General features: G+C 41.7%; 1 protein-coding gene across 3 annotated transcripts in view; it reads right to left on the bottom strand.

The window, feature by feature from the left end:
* The window catches only part of LOC111159955 (galactokinase 2), a 111,655-nt gene that overhangs the window by 15,418 nt on the left and 78,695 nt on the right, over positions 1 to 17,542 (bottom strand). For all 3 annotated transcript variants that reach the window (XM_022522681.1, XM_022522677.1, XM_022522690.1), the window contains exon 8: positions 15,201 to 15,411. In XM_022522681.1, coding sequence (XP_022378389.1) covers positions 15,201 to 15,411 — 211 coding nt within the window. The remainder of the gene's footprint in view (positions 1 to 15,200; positions 15,412 to 17,542) is intronic.

Here is a 17,542-nt window from a genome sequence, read left to right as displayed (position 1 = left end):
ACATGTGAAATAAGAGCCCTGGGTGTGAGGAACTCAACAACTCAGTTAAACAGAGAAAACAAGCTCTGAGACCACCGCAAGTGATGAACTGCAGCAGACATGCAAGTGCCAGAGCCGCTGAAGGTGCACTAAGAAGACAGGGTTTGGTGGAGGCACAACAGTAATGGGAAGGATCACAGAAGAGCCCGAACCACAGAGCTTCCTTGTTGCAAAGAAAAGATGAACAAAGGCCTGAGCTGGGAACAGGCAGAGTGTGTTTACAGACCTGAAGAGAGCAGACTGACCAGAACCTGGGGCAATCTCTCAAGGAGGTTATCCTCACACCTGCAGTTTTAACTTCCTTTGCTACACATGCTACACAAAGGTTGCAAACTAACAACCCATGGTCCATATCCAGCCCCAGTGATGCCTTCTCGACCCACGTATTGTTTTCCAAACTGGGAATTTTTATATAAGAATCTGGATTTCTGCTTTCCCTTGAAAAACTGAAGCCTGGCAGCACTGAACCTATATTCTTGCACAAAGGTCATTGGCTGGAGCTGAGGAGCAGCTATCCCTTTTAGACAGAATACATACACCTTATTTCTACACAGTTCCCTCCATTCCCAATTTTCTGATACTCAGATTGCCTCACTAGTTTGCATGCCTGCCTGGTCCTTATAGGTATGTGCATGTTCTCCTTTAACATAAAGCTCTCTATTACAGGAATTCTTGGCTAGAGAGGGAAGAGTGGGCAAACCAAGTGAGTCATCATCCCATAAGGAGCCACAGTTACTAACAAATACCACCCCCCCTTTAGGTGCACTGATAGTTCCATATTGAACTAAACTCTGTGTTCTAGTAACTTCTACTGATTGGTCTTAGTTCTGCTCCTGAGAGCCATGTAAACACAGGTCTGAGAAAAGCTCTCATGTCTTATGTTTTTTCACACACTGATGAGGATACAGTTTTCTCTGTTAATACTGAGGGAACACTAATGAGTAAGATGAGCTCTTTACCCTCAGGAAGTAATAGTTTAACAAAAGACAAGTGTTGGTGAGGATGTGGAGAAACTAGAACTCTTGCACACTGTTGATGGGAATGCAAAATGTGCAGCCACCATGGAAAACAGTACAGAGGTTCCTCAAAAAATTAAAAATAGAACTACTGTATGATACAGCAATTCCACTCCTGGTATACATCCAAAAAAACTGAAATCAGGATGTCAAAGAGACGCTAGCACTCCTACCTTCATTGCAGCCCTATTCACAATAGTTAAGATACAGAAGCAAACTAAATGTCCACCAGTGGATGAATGGATTTTAAAAATGTAGTATATACATATAAAAGAATATTATCTAGCTTTAAAAATGAAGGAAGTTCTGTAATATACAGCAATATGAATGGACCTTGAGGATATTATGTTAAATTTAATAAGCCAAAAAGCCAACAAAAGAAGGGTAAGTACTACATGATTCCACTTATAGGAAGTAGCTAAAGTAATTAAATTCACAAAATCAAAGGCTGGAGTAGTAGTTACCGGGGGCCAGGAGAAGGGGAAATGGGGACTTACTAATCAACAGACATAAAGTTTCAGCGAAATAAGATGATTATCAAGTAAGATGTATAACAATGTACTTACAGTCAACAATAATTATGCTTAAAATGCATTAAAAGGATAGATCTCATGTTAACTATTATCACAGTGAAAAATAAATGAAAATAAATTTTTAAAAAATTTAAATAAAAAAGACATAATAGTTTACTAGAGAAAAATCACTAAATAAGGACAATAAAGGCAACAGATGCTAAGGCATCTCCTCAGAGCTAACACAGAGGCATGACTGTAAGAGGTTGTCCTGATGGATTGACCCAAAAGCAAAGGCTAAGACAAAGCCTTGGGTGCAGGTAACAGAAATCTAGGAAGCAGGAGCACAGAAGTAAGGAAAGGGAGACAGGAAAGAAGAAAGGCAAACGGAGGGTGCCAAACAGGGCACCACTGTGGACAACTCAGGGCCCAGTTGCTCAGGGGCCTCTCTGAAGAACCGTGTAGAAGGTACATCAGAAAAGTCCCATCAGCAGATGGGAAGCCTGAGGCATTTGTCCGCAGACATCCCCATTGTTGCCCCCAAAGGGGTTAACTTCTCCACAAAGATGTGCCTGTACAGTGAAGCTACCTGCAGTGACTTTGAAGAATGCCCCAAGCTGATGAAGAAGCGCTCACACCAGCGGCTAACATGACATGGCTGCTGGCAAAGCTGGAATCAGGTGAGCCATGGGGATGGAGCACAGAGATTATGACCTTCACAGAAGAGGTGAAACCAGCTGAATTTAAAAGATGAGCAGGTACCCAGAAAACCCACTAAAAGGTGGGGTAAAGAGCCAAGAAAAGCACTGGGAATTTAAGGCAGAAGGAACATCATGAACAAAGACATTAAAAAACACGAGGTACTTTTAGAGAATCCACAGTACTCAGCTGTAACTTTCATGGAATGAGGACAAAGAGCAGAAGCAACAGGAAACTCAATGAAAGAGAAAACTGAAGCAGTAGACAGAGGCCGGATCATCAAGGTTTTTTAAGTTACCCTAAAGTAAGGTATTTAAATTTTACTGTGTAGGCAAGTGGTTCTTAGCCCTTTTAGAATTAAAGAAACTTTCCAGAGTCAAATCAAAGCTAGAGACCTTCCCCCCATCTGAATGCACAAATATCCAAAATTCTACCTATAGTACAACACAGACACAAGATTCCATAAAGCTGTCCTTGGATCCAGGTTATAAATTCCAGCTAGAAATAAGAAACCATTGTAGGTTTTTAGCAATTATGTCAGTCAGGATTCCTGTTTGTAAACAACAGAAACTGATATGGACTAACTTAACCAAAAAAGTAATTTACTTTAAAGATATTGGAGAGCTCACAAATTCTATGAGACATAAGCACATGCCAGGACACCAGGAGGAACCTGAGCCCCTTGCTCACACCCAGATGACAAGCGACCTGGGAGAGGCAAATTGGACCCGATGCTAGGTAGCCCAAACTAGGGCACCCACGCCCAGCAGTGGTGAAACACCGTGACTCCATTAGCAGTGACACTTTCTCCTCCGCAGACCAACCACCCAGCTTCCCTCACACAACTGGATTTCAAGTCACCTTCACTGATCAGTCCTTCTAAAAGGGTGGTTCTCCCAGTGTGCCCTAGGAGTCAGTCTGAGGGGCGCCGAGCACGGTCGGACCATCCTTTCCCCCAACCTCAGCACACAGAGTTTCTTCGTGTCACCTCATACTACCAAACTGCATAAAGGCTGTGTGGATGTGGAAGAATGCAGAGTGCTGGCCTTCAGCTAACATGCTCAAAAAAGTGATCAATATTTGGGAAATCAGGCTTGGGTAAAAACTTCATCTCAAGATAATTAATCACAACAAAATAAATAAATATGCTGCTCCGGGAGAACTGGAAATCTTTCTCATGTATGTATATAATGAATCTTTCTGAGACTCTCATACCCCAAAACACTTTGCTGGTGTTTGGGCGAGGGGCTAAAAGCGGTTGAGTCCTCAGTTGTCTTTGTACCCCCATGGAACTACACGCTACTGGCCAGTTTCTTTTCAAAAAAAAAAAAAAAGGCTCCACTGGGCTAACCCAAGAGTTGTTTCCAAGAACAGCAACCCAGAGCTGGATGGGGAAAACCACTTCAGAATCTGCTCTGGAGTCCTCTGCTTTCCTATGCAGCAAAGTTACAATAAGTCCCTGCTCTGAGGCATAGAGTCTTTGGACTATTTAAGCAGGAGAATGGAAAAACACTATATATTCCTCATTGAAGTTGGACTGTGGTTTCAAACTTATTTTCCTAATAATAATATTTTTTCAGAAATGTGAAGTTTCTTAAATGGTCAAACCCACAAAAAATGAACTGCTGTTTTCAGCCACATTAGCATCCCATTCCCATGCTGCAAACACTAAATTAAATTAGCATTTTACATTTAAGAGGGAAAAAATCTTTACCTGCTTTTAAAAGCAAAACCACAGATGAGAAAAAAAAAACATACATATATATATATATATGTATATATATATATATATAAGCACTTTCAACACAAACCACAATAATCCATGGAAAACTACGTTCCAAGAGTCATTTGTGAATATTTGCAAATCCACAACATAATGCCATCTTGTCTGTGGAGAGTAAGGACATCCCACATGTTTCTAACTTCCCTTGCTCAGATTTCCAAGAGCAGTGAGAGCCAGCATTGTCAGCCCCATAATAAACTCTACTTCTCTGACCTTGAAGGCTTTGCCTCACTCTGCTATCGTCACCCGCACCTGCATTTTATACTCTGGCAACACACAAAGCCCCTGTTAATTCCAGGGCCATTCTGATGACAAGACAGAGTCCCTTACTCCCTAATTACTGTGTTCCCTTCTAATTACAGTCATCACACTCTGCTTTAGGAGGGCAAGGGCTGGGCTGTCTTCAACTTTATAGCAGCTAAGAACACTGTCACGGTTACTTCACAAGTCTAGATAGGACATCAGACTCGAGATACCTTAACAACAGACCCTGCGCCCAGCGGACTCAAAGCCCCAGACTTAAGCACATGCCAAAACACCAGGAGGAACCTGAGGCCCTTGCTCACACCCAGGTGAAAAGCGACCTGGGAGAGGCAAATCGGACCATTCAGCTGCTACGGCAGGAAGCAAGACCCACTCTCTCATCAACCTACACACGTGAGATTTCCCTAGGAAAGGGGCCTGGATGCTAGGTAGCCAAAAACTGGCACCCACCCCCAGCAGCAGTGAAACACTGTGACTCACTAGCAGTGATGTGTTCTCCTCTCCAGACCCTAGAACCTAATAAAGAGTCTTGAATGTAACAATAAATTCTCAATAATTCTCAACTAATTCTCAACACATGTCCACTTCTGGCTCCCATCCCATCAGCGAAGAAAGAATCTAAAGCTAGTTCCTGGATGAGCCGCATTTTTGTTTCCCTCTCTTTCTTGAGCAAACTACTTGCCCATGAGCTTCCCAGAACATCCCTAAAATTTTGTTCTTGGAAAAAGTGAAAGGACAAGACAATTTCAAGTCATTTGAAAAGGGGCCTCAGGAGTTGGGAAGGAGTCTTGGTCAATGCAGAGCTGAATGAAGGACTATGGAAAACAAGGGTCACACTTGCCTAGAGCTGGCCTGTCCTAATATTTTAGCATAAACTGAAATGAGCTCTTGTCTTTGCTATCTTCTATTAATTGAATTACGGGGGGTGGGGAAGGAGGAACATAAGGGAGCAAAAAGGACAAGGAGAGGCAAAGGGAAACTCTGTGTTTATCTGAGAAATAAGTAGTATATTTTCATCAGAACACTTCAGCATTTATCTTATTGTGGGGTTACGCTGGCCTTACTGATCACAGGCCCTAGCACAGTGCTTGGATAGTTGCCCTTCAGTTGAGTACTTATTGAATAAAGGAATAAAAATTTACCCCTATTTACTCATATTACTCATTTATTTGCCATTATGATCAAAAGGTAGGAGCCTGCCAAATTACAAGAGATTAGGCAAGTGAGAAGCTCTGTCACCCACCATGCAAGACCCACCTGCTTGCATGGGCCGCTGCCCAGAGCTTGCTTTTGACAGAGCTAGCTCAGACCGGGAAGGTGGCCTGGACACAGCACAAGGAGGAGAGTGAGGGAGCTCCGACGCAGGCTAAATGGGACTCTCCCCTTGATTTCCTCATGGCAAGTACTGGAGACACTACAGCTGGGCTTTCCAAAATGTGGTGTGATATTAGGGAAAAGGGGCGCACTCTCACAAACATCTCATGAGGTGTTCCTATTCTCCAGGGCCTTGCAACATAGCCGGTCATATCCCGCAGAGACAGATGAGGAGGATGCTGGTTCACAGAAGCCCGCGATTATGCATGTGTTTACGTAGCCCCCTGCGGACCAGCGTGGGGAGTGAATGCACACAGGCCTGAGTGGGTCTGTGCTCTCTCTGTGTTTGTGTTTACATGCTTGTCCATAAGCCAGCTCTGTGTACACATTAGTCTCTCTCCTGTTATCAGATTCTTTTTCCCTTTTTCTTTTCTTTCTTTTCTTTCTGTCTGACAGTCCCTTTTCCTCTGTTGGACTAAAACACAGAAAGGAAGTATATACCTTGCTATTTTGTGTTAATCGAGTAGAATTTTATATTCCTTGTTCTTAGAACATTTTAAAGTTTCTCATTAAAAGACTAAATGTCACTGCTATTCCCAGGGAGGAGGTCTCCGGTCTTTTTTGCTGCATCAATAGCCCTTCCCTGTGCTGTGTAGCTAGAATTAAGGCTAGAATTAATTGCTAGAATTAAGGCTTCCCAGCAGCACTAACGGACTGCAGGTACTCATTCCTGTGTTGTCTCCCACACCATTCCTGGCTGAAGACAATATGAAGAACCAGCTTCCTCAAGAATTAAGGGAAAAAAAAAAAAAAAAAAAAAAAAAACTATGCTATGTCTCTGCCTTTGAACATAAAGTGGTCCCATGTCATGCTCTCATCAGGAAATCTGCAGCACAAATAAAGATCAATCGAGATTTCATGAGGCTAAAACTATGAAGGTCTAGATAGACACAATGGGCCATTATTTTGTTGTCATTACTATTAAAATTTGGCAATAACCTGCTCAAAGTCCCTAGATCCATACCCAGTTACTTCTCTAGACCTGTGTGGAAACAAACTGGACACAAACTCATGTGGAAAGGAAGAAGTACACAGTTTCTAACTTTGAAGTTCTTATTAGGGGGCGCCTGGGTGGCTCAGTTGGTTAAGCAACTGCGTTCGGCTCAGGTCATGATCCCAGGGTCCTGGGATCAAGCCCCACATCGTGCTCCCTGCTCGGTGGGGAGCCTGCTTCTCCCTCTCCCTCTGCTGCTCTGCCTGCTTGTGTCTCTCGCTCTCTCTGTCAAATAAATAAATAAAATCTAAAAAAAAAAAAAAAAAAGAAGTTCTTATTAGGACATTTCCTTCCACCTAAAGCTAGGTGCTTTGAAAAATAACAAAGACATAGGAGGTGCACAACTGATTTCAAACAAGAGATGTTTTCCTGGACCATACCCTAAGACTCTAGAAAAACAGTCTCCTGAAAAGAGTCTGTGTGAACTCCACAAGACAAGGGAGAAAGTGACAAGCTAAGAACTAGGAAGGATTTCACCAAAGTGCAGATAAAATGCCAGTGTGAGAGAAATGCACAACATAAGAAGAGATCACAGTATGTCTAATTTTTAAGTGAAAATACTTGGAATTTGGTCAAGAACAATATTCATTGTCCCAGATGTCTGGAAAGAAAGGTCAGTTTCATAATTTTACATGAGCAAGTAAATTGGCTCTCATCACTTAGATTTGATAGGATGAGACTCAGAGCTACACAGCACAGGGAATTGTGGGTGTCATTAGGGATGTTTCTAACACGTTCCCCATGCTCCTAACACATGTTAAAACAAACTGCACTTCCCCACGCCCACTGAAGTTCTTCACATCCACGTGCCTTACTGGAGCCAATGAAATGAGAGTAGGAGTGATGGTGTCACTCCCTAGGGGATGTTAAAAGCCAGTGAGTGATTAGCAATATTCCCCTCCTCTGGCCACAGGAATTATGGACAAATGTATTGAGATAGATCCCCCGCTCCCCCCCCCCCCCCCCCCCCCCCGACATGCCTGGGTCCCTGTATGTCTCAGATGAACAGAAATCCTCTGCTGCCTTGAGTTGAATATGTGGAGAGAACATACTTTTCAGGGGTCAAGCCACTGAGACTTTGGTCTTGTTACTAAAGCATAATCAGTTTGAAAACATCAATACAGGAAATGATAACTTTGACCAAAATAAACAGATTTAACTATAAGAAAAGCAGCTTTGAATACAAAGAAAATACTTTCATGGGAACTTAAAACTGTGAAAATTAAAGCAAAAATAGCAAAAAAGTAAAAGAGGAATAGCAAGATTCTGTCCTCTTAGGTAGATGAAGACTATAGAAGGTGTTTTCTGAATCTAAAGCAGCAGAGGGGCAACAAGGCACACAGTGGGACGCCAGCTGTCCTCCTACCCACAGAAGCTTCATTCTACTCAAAACAGAGGGTATTTAGGAGGGTACATATTGTATGGCGCACTGCGTGTGGTGCCTAAACAATGAATTTTGGATCACTGAAAAAAACCATAAAATTAAATTAAAAAAAAAAAAAACAGACGGTCTGGTAAATTCACACCTGACCCCTTGATGATTTCACCTCTCTGAAGGTAGAGATACATCCATGATAGATTCAAGCAAAAGGAATACTGAGTAATGTCAAGTCACATATCCTAGACTTAAGAAAAACACGTATTTAAAAGTTTAGAAATTGTCTTTTTCCTTTCTTCTCCTTCCTCTCCCTTCCCTTGAGGCAGCCAGGAGTGGCGTGGCCTGCAAAACCAGAGTCAAAAAGGCATATGGGCTGAGGAAGTAGCCAGGAACTACAAGGTCAGGCCCAAGGAGGCTGGCAGGGCTGGGACCAAGGTGGTAGTCAGGGCTGAGCAGCCCAGGGGCACCAGCAATGCCAAGGCCAAGGAGGCAGCTGAGGTGAAGAAGGTAGCTGGCAGGACCAGGAAAGAAGGTGGTTATAGGAGAAACAAGCAAATAAAAAAATATATTAAGAAAGATGAAAGGCTTTTTTCTTCATGCCTCAGTGGTCTAAGCAGGGACACCAGGTGCCACTGCAGCTCAAGTACCTTATCACTTCTCTGCCAGCTCACCTCACTGGCATGGAGCAGCAGTTCGGTCCACAGCAACCCCGTCCCAATCCCACTGACTCTCCTTTCAGCTTCTCTGACTCTGGGGCCAAGTACATTTTAAGCTTCCCCCAAAGGACAGTGGTATCATCAAAGTTGCAGGCCCGGAGGCGGTGAGAGTTTGACTCCTGTTTCTGGTCATCCTCATGGGTTCCTGCTTGTCCCTACTGTTCCCCACTTCATATCAATCATCACTGCCTCACTGTCTGTCTTGTCCATTTCAGGTTCTTGCTCCTTACGTACTGTTTAAACAGCTCGTACTATTGCATGTGGTCAGATCTAAATAATAAACCCCTTTCTCTGATAAAAGCCTGATATAGCCCCACATCAGTGGTTAAGAGGGAGGGTTTACGTAGAGGGAGGGCTCAGGAATCACTGCATGGGCTTGAATCCCAACTCTGCCACTTTCAGCTGTGTGACCTTGGGCTAATCATTCTGTGCCTCAGTTTCCTCATCTGTAAAATAGCAAAATCTTGAAACCTACCATACAGATGTTCCTAGCAGCAAAATCATCTGAAGCCAATCTTTATCCCTTATGTTCCTCTAAACTGAATCTATGCAGCCTGTGCTCTATTTCACTTACAGAGATTTCAAATGTTTTAAGCAAAGTCCGGTGTGAATTCAAAGACCACTGTCAAAAACACTGAGATGCAAGAAAGAATGTTCTGTTGGCTGCAGAACACTGATATCACTCTTTGTTTATAGAATGAAAAGGGAATATTCAGCATTATTAACAGTTATGTCAATGAGCACAAGCCTAATTAGTATTGTAATGGAAAATGCATCTGCCCTTCTCTTCTAAACAGAATTTCAAACAAACAAAAACAACATCTACCAAAAAATTCTTTGTTCCCCAGGAGCTGCCTAATTTGGGGAGTTTGATTGTCATATCTCAATATTATGAACAAATTAGGAGGGTGGGGAGGACGATGTTAAGGGTGACTGCATCAAGATTTGAATGTATGTGTCTGAAGGTGTTTATACGAGTTTCCAGCCTGGAAAAGGACTTTCATGCAGGTACTCTAAACAGGAGGACAAGTATAGCAAATATTTTAAAAGAACTTAGAATAGTGTAAGTGCTTACAACATAGTAAGTACTTAATGTTAGATGTTGTTAATACCATTATTACTATTAATACAGGATGAACAGATTTTTTTAAAAGCTAGATATAACACCCTTTATTTAGACTTTGAGTTCCTTGAATTGGCCTCCCACCCATTACTTCTCCATATGAAGAGAAGAAAATTCATTTAAGTCACTCTTATTCATTCAGCGAACATGTGCTAGTCATCACGGGAATACAGAGGTGCACAAAAATCCTCGGAGAAGATGATTCCTCGTGGCTCATATTTAGTTGCTGTGACTCTTCAAGGGTTTATCTCTGGGAAATGCTACTCTAGTAACTACTGTGTGAGAGTTTCATAGGAAGCTGGAAAAGTTCCTTCCAGCTTGCTTTTATAGCTGTAAGTCACCAGAGTCCATGGGTCTGCTATTGTCAGGGAGGTAGATATCCCCTTCTGCCTTCCCTATACCAGGTATGGTCTCCCTGAAGCTAAGGGCTCGGTACGCAAGGATGACCTTCCTAGAGAGAGGAAAACACTCGTCCTCAACACAGAGGATCAGAGTGTCTGACAGAGGTCAATGTTTAGTCTCACTGATCTAACAACTCTCTATCACACTTCATCCTCTCTTGCCAGCCGTGCCCAAATCACATTAACATGAGATACTTGGGGAACTCGAGGGTTTGAAGGTACAGAGTGTGAAGAGGTGGTCAAGTTCATAGATTCATTCTGGACCTGTCTCAGTTCAAGATGGCCAAATATATTTAAGACTACTGTAAGGGTCAACTGCTCCTCAAAACATACCTTCAGAATTTGTTTCATTCTTAGCTCTTTTAAAAGTCTCATGCAAGGAGATGAAAATTCCAGAATTCTCCCACTTTTGTGACTCCAGGGTGGTTCAGGAGCCTTGTGGGATTAGGAGGAGGTTCCCGTCAGTGGCATAGGCACTGGCCAGTACACAACACAGATCACTGGCGTGACTCCAACACAAGGATACTGGGTGTTCCTACAGAAGTTGAGAGTTTTAAGATGTCATGTCTTTAAAATCATACATATAAGGTATTTTCACATTCATGTCTAGTTCCTTAAATATTCAAAAAGGGAAGGTAAACCAAATGAATAGGGGTATATTATGCACACAGTTGAAAGAAGAAGAGGAAAACCACAAAGGAAGCATTATCCCCAAGTGATCAGAGATCAAAGTTTTATTTTCCAGGAAAATAAAGGCCCTTTACTCCTGGCATGATCCTGCCCTCTGTGGCCAGATAGCCAAGAAGTCAACAGGAACTGAGCAACAAACAGAGAGACCAGATAGAGAGGGAAAGGGAAAAGGACTAAGTGAAAGCTAATTTTCCCCACACTTGATTTCCAAAACAACTTAAAGCATATCTTTTGTGCATAACAAAAATAGTTACTTGATTTATCCTTTCAATACTTTGTTTCATAAGAATCTATTATATTGTGAAAATGAAAACAACAAAGAAAACTGAAGGATTCATTTTATTTGGCATTATTGGAAGTCCACCACCAGATTTTAAGGACTTCTGCTCAACCAATATCTGTAAACTCTAGAAAGGTCTATATTTTCCTTTGGTGTTTCTTCTAGACTCTTCATAGAAAACTTTTCTTCCAAAATTCTTACAAGAACAATTAGATGCATTGAGGTAATAGAATTTAGTGCCTGATAGCTTACAAGTTATTTTTTAAATCAATTTCCTTAATATCTGAGAACACTTAATTAGAAAATGAGATTACTGACCAACTGACTATTTTTATTTTATGAAATACCTTTATATGTTTCCATCACATAAAAACAAACCACTTTTCTTAGGCCTAACTGAGATCACCTATGAGGACCGCACTTCTTTCAAATGAGAAATTCCACAGCGCTTCTCACAGTTCTTCTATAATACAACTCATGCACATTCTGGTTGAGTTTGCTCCTTAAATTAAGCAAGCTACTGGATGCCACATGATCTTAGACTCCTAAGACCAAAGCACCAGAATGGGAAAGAGCCAAAAGAAAACTCTTCAACCACAAAGTAACCTATGTTCATCACCTCTCTCTGGTTTCAAGAAAAAAAAAAATTAGGGCCAACCAAAATAAAGTCAATATTATCTGAAGGTGCAGGGTCGCTAAGGCCAGCTTATTAATATGCTGAGAAGAAAAAAAATGAATAGCAGAAAGAGAATTGGGTTAAATCAGAAAAGAAGGATTGGGATCTGGCTTTAGCACTTAACCTGTAAATCTTGACATCCTGTACCTCTCTGACCTTACTTTCTTCACCTATGAAATGAACATAACTATGTGACCCAGAGTTATTGTGAAATTCAAACTCTATGATGCGCATGAAGAGGAATATGTAAGCCACAAAGCAAATAACAACACTTTTTGTTGTTTTTTTTTACTCTAGATGTCTTCCTAAAGAGCAGTCCATGTCAGCGCCCTGTGCTTGCTCAAAAGCCTGATTATTGCTCATGACTTTGGAAATCACAGGATCCAAACAAATTAGCTGGCAACTGGCCAGCACTTTTGTCACACATGGTCCCAGGCAGTTACTAATCTAAGCATTGAGATTCGTGTCCAGCCCAGCACAGCGCATCTGAGCAGCAGGCCCACCCCCGTGCCAGCTGTATGTGCCCACCTCTCCTGCTTCTGACCACAGCTTCGTCTTTTCCTCGTGGTTCACACCTTCAGAGACACCTCCCCTCCCTCAGATCAGTCTGGCCTCTGAGCCTCTAGAAACCCACACACCATATCACACCCTTAGATTCTTCCTACCTGTGGGGAAGGCCTGACAAATACTACTTGAATTACTCCTTGCCAGTTCCTAGCGATGGACTGTGGCCATTCTAAACAACGTCTAAAGGGTTTGAGGGTTTTCCTTTGTGTGTTTAGTTTTAATGGCCTCTGAGCACTTCCAAATCTAATTATTAGAAATTTGGAAAGAGAAAACAACAATTGTCCATGAGCCTTTGGAAGTCTGGCTGGCTTAGCAAAGGCTGTGAGCCACAGTTTGATTGTAAACATCTCTCCCTACACTGTCACCTCACGGTCCACATCTCCCAACTCACACTCATAACCAGGTAAAGAAACCAATTTTGGCTGAAAGAGAACAGTGGATTCCACATCCCTTTGAGAAAGGCCTGGATCTCCCTGATGAGAAAAATTAGTTCTAGGCGAAACTAAGTGTGTTAAAGTGTATGCATCCAGATAAAGGGCGGAGGCACCCTCCAGAGTCTGCTGCTGGGGTCCTATGTCATCTCTGTGCCCCCTCATATAATCTAAGTGCAGCATCACCTTTAGTAAGAATCGTACCACCTAAGGGGTTAAGAGAAATGTTTTCTTGAGGTCTTGAACAGACCGAAGCACAAACCCAGAAGGAACAAGGCGAAGATACAACAGGATCTTAATCCCTAAAGTAAAAGCTGAGTGCCAAGAGAATTTAGCTGGAAATTTGGCTGAAGTTAGATTCAGAAAGTAAATCAAGTGACATGAATCTAGGAGATTCTAGAACTCCACCGACTGATTTATGTTCACAGTTGGGTTTTTAACTTACTAATTCCAACAGCAAAAGAGGAAGAAAACTTTAAAGGATAACAGAATTATAAAATGGATTCATTCATTCAACATAGATTTATTGAGTACAAACAAAGTGAGTACTTTGTAAGTACAAAGTAAGTAAATTATAGAAAGCATTGCAAGTGGGTTAGTAGGGTAGTTATTTTAGATGAAGGAGTAAGATTAAGCATGCATCGTTTTTTTTGTTTTTTTGTTTTTTTGTTTTAAAGATTTTATTTATTTAATAGATCACAAGTAGGCAGAGAGGCAGGCAGAGAGAGAGGGGGAAGCAGGCTCCCCGCTGAGCAGAGAGCCCGACGCGGGGCTCGATCCCAGGACCCTGAGACCATGACTTGAGCCGAAGGCAGAGGCTTTAACCCACTGAGCCACCCGGGTGCCCCAGCATGCATCGTTTTTATAAAAACAATGACACCATTATTTTTTGGGGGGGAAACCTTAAATATATACATAAACAACAATGCATATACTCTGATAAGGAAAGTATCTTCCGTGTTTTCCAAGGTTTTCTGGGAAATTAACTTGTTTTTTTTTTAATGGTAAAAAAAAAAAAGGGTTGGAAAGACATGCAGATGCAGAGAAAAAGGAACATGGGTACAGAGAAAGAGAACAAGCTGTGGATTGAGAAGGATATGGAAAAGGTAAGAATTCTATTGAACTTCTAAGATAAATAGGAACTGCAATTCAGAAAAGAGTAAAGATCCCTCAGAATAGGGCAATGATGTATATAGAATTAAAAGTCCAGAGGCACGAGGGTTGCTGGGGGGAGGGGGGGCAGGAGAGGGTGGTGGGATATGGACATTGGGGAGGGTATGTGGTATCATGAGTGCTGTGAAATGTGTAAACCTGGCGATTTACAGACCTGTACCCCTGGGGATAAAAATACGTTATATGTTTAATTAAAAAATAAATAAAATTATTAAAAAATTTAAAAAATAAAAAATAAAAGTCCAGAGGCACAACCAAGATGCAATTAGTAAGTACAATGGTTCAACCAAGACAATACTGTCTGAGTGCTTGTATGGACTCAACAGGGAGTAGGGAAAGCACAGGATTAGGCCAAACTGAGGAGAAAACTAGCATCCACGTTAAGGAGCTTAGGCAATGCACTGAACTGAAGGCCGGCCTTTACAAGCTCCCACCCCAACTCTACCTCCAGAGACAACTGGATCTTAGCTAGATGCCCCTGCTCCCCAGTGGTGACTGCCCACAGATAGACAACTTTTACTTCTAAGAAGAGAAGCCACCCCAGGGCTGCATCCCTCACCTCCAACCTTTACCGTCATCTCAGAGATCTGATGTTATCATTGTGAAAACAACATCGCATGAAAGCAGCAGGCAAACAGAAAAAAGCTTTCATACTAAGGTGGGCAACAAGTTCCAAGCGAAGCAGTGAATTTCCTGGTGTTCCAGGGGTGTCTCAGTAGTTACAAGCTCTGCTCCAACCTAGACTTTTTTGTGCACGTAGTATAATAATCACAAAAATGCACAGAGGAAAAGAAAGAGAAACGTCTTGAAGTGGGAACTTCTTGAGGGCAGGAACCATGTTTTATCCACCTTTACCTCGCCAGAATACCTGGTATATGGCAGATCAGGAAATGTTTATTGATGAATGAATCAATGAATTTAATGAAGCCCAGAATCTAGAGAATTAAGTTTGCCAAAACATACACATTCTCCAAATACCCTCAAGTATGCTTCAAAATCAGTAAAATGCATGGGAAAACTGGAATCTTTCCAGCTGTGAGTAAGGGAACTGTTGCATGTTCTTCACTTTCTTCAGCAGACTCACCATCTTGAGTGGTTGGACTCAGAATTTGGGTTCGAAGCTCCTGCAGGCTAATTCCCAAACACCTGCAGACCTCCTCAGGGCTATAGGGCTCGGGGTGAAGGGCATCCTCTGTGATCCACAGCATTTCTTCCAGACTGACCCCCAGTTTGGTTTGCACCTCCTCTAGTCGTAGTACTTTACCCCACTGTAAGCCTCTGTACTTTGCCAGGAGCTGCAAGTTCAAACCAAGATAATGGTTAGATTTCATTTCAGAAATCGATATGTGCCATTTTAATTAGCCAAATGCAACTGTTTTCTTTTTTCCTTTCAACCTATCCACATTGCCCACCATTGCTTGCAAATGTACACTGGGTTCAGATGTTTGGAATTAAAACATGCTTGTGTGACACTCACAGGCTAGTTAAACATTTTTCTTTAAAAAACCTAATATCCCACTGGGTTTTTTTTTTTGTTTGTTTTTTTTTTTTCCCCCGCCTGTCACCACTTTCCCTCAGGGCTATTGTTTTGAATGATTTTGTTCTTTTATCCCTATTCAGTTCATCCCTAATACCCTACTCTCCATAAAGTCTACAGAAAACTATTCAATTCTCATGTGACCTGGGTCCTGAGGTGGACACTGTATGCCCGATTTCATTAGAGCACTTCCTGTTTACCACATGCTTCTTTGAAAACAGCTAATGAATTTAAGTATCTGGGCATTTGGAGTAAAGTCCCAGATTTTAAATGAAAACCTCATTGGTGACCTTATGAAAAACCACTTCATTAGGTTGCTGGTGGAACTAGAGCTGTATGTTTCTCCGCCCTCAAAAGAGTTTGGCTTCCAACTGCATCTTGAGGCATCCCTCAGCCTGATGGAGAGGGTTAGGTACAAACAAAACCTTTGTAACCAGGTCTACCCATGGGAACCTCAATCCAGAATATGTTTTTCTCATTCTCCCCAAACCACTGACTGAGCCCTTCAGAGCAGGTGACCTGATGAAGTAAAGATATTCTCATTCTGAAGTCTATAAAATTCATTCCCTGGGTGTGAGGCAGGTGCAGACAGTACAAAGAGCAAAAAGAAACAAGCAAAAGAAGGGAAAACTCATATTCAAGGAAATGTGCATCTGATTTACCCTTCTATTATGCTGATGATTTGATTTTCCTTTCTTTTAGACAGGAAGCAGGGTTTACCAAAAGACCATTGAACTTTGGTTAGGGCCACTCACTTCTGAAGAATGTTAATAACATAAGTTCTTATATTCATTAATCCTCTTTTTAAAACTCTGGCTCATACATTTGAAAGGAGTTAATGATTTTAAGGCAGAACTGGGAAAAGAGAAAAAGAATTATATTTTTCTGTTCAATTATTTCACAGAACATGGTGCCATTTTTAAAGCAAGGACTAAAGCTAAGATCTTTCTTCTGACTTTGTCTGCTTAGCACACTTAGTGTTTACAAGCAGGGCTAGATTGAGACCTCCACAGATTCACTTGTTCATTTAATTCATTCATTCATGGTCTATATTCTAATGTATTCCAAAAATAATTTCAGATAACTTACAAAGACATATATAAAGCAATATATTTATTTTATATAGAAAGAGCTGAGGTTGATAATCTCCTAGAATGATACTTTCATGAAACCCCGATCCAAACCCAGCTGAAATAAGCAATGAAGCAAAGAGAAGTAACTAACAACTGTGCAGTGCTGTATGATTTAAAATGTGCTTCTTATTTATTTTAATCTTTACCAACCTTGTGAGATGGGTATTATTACTCTATTTAAGTGGTAAGAGTAGATGCCTTGCCCAAAGTCTAGTAAGAAACAGAGCTGGAAACTGAACTCCAGTCCTCAGCCTCTGTCTGGCTTCCCCAAGGTCACAATCTCAGTGAGTTATAGCTAGTATCTATGCCATCTCATCTCATCTCTGCTCACACTAGTTCAAATTGCCACTCAATTCCTGCCAATGGATTTCTAAGCACAAACTAAGATTTGTGCTAGAAATGAACAGTCTAGGGGCACCTGGGTGGCTCAGTGGGTTAAAGCCTCTGCCTTTGGCTCAAGTCATGATCTCAGGGTCCTGGGATCGAGCCCCGCATGGGGTTCCCTGCTCAGCGGGGAGCCTGCTTCCTCCCTCTCTCTCTGCCTGCCTCTCTGCCTGCTTGTGATCTCTCTCTCTCTCTCTCACTGTCAAATAAAGAAAATAAAAATTTTAAAAATCTAAAAAAAAAAAAAAGAAATGAATAGTCTAGTGACTTAAAGACCCTTCCATAGATGGGTTCTCTCTTAGGAAAAAAAAAAAAAAAAGGAAGGAGGAGGAGGAGGAGGAGGAGGAGGAGGAGGAGGAAAAGGAAAAACAC

The sequence above is a fragment of the Enhydra lutris genome, unplaced genomic scaffold (genome assembly GCF_002288905.1).
Source record: "Enhydra lutris kenyoni isolate GAN:26980312 unplaced genomic scaffold, ASM228890v2 scaffoldscaffold4, whole genome shotgun sequence".
Lineage (NCBI taxonomy): Eukaryota > Metazoa > Chordata > Mammalia > Carnivora > Mustelidae > Enhydra > Enhydra lutris.
The sequence above is the reverse complement of the archived record's forward strand: the minus strand, read 5'-3'. Positions and strand labels throughout refer to the sequence as shown.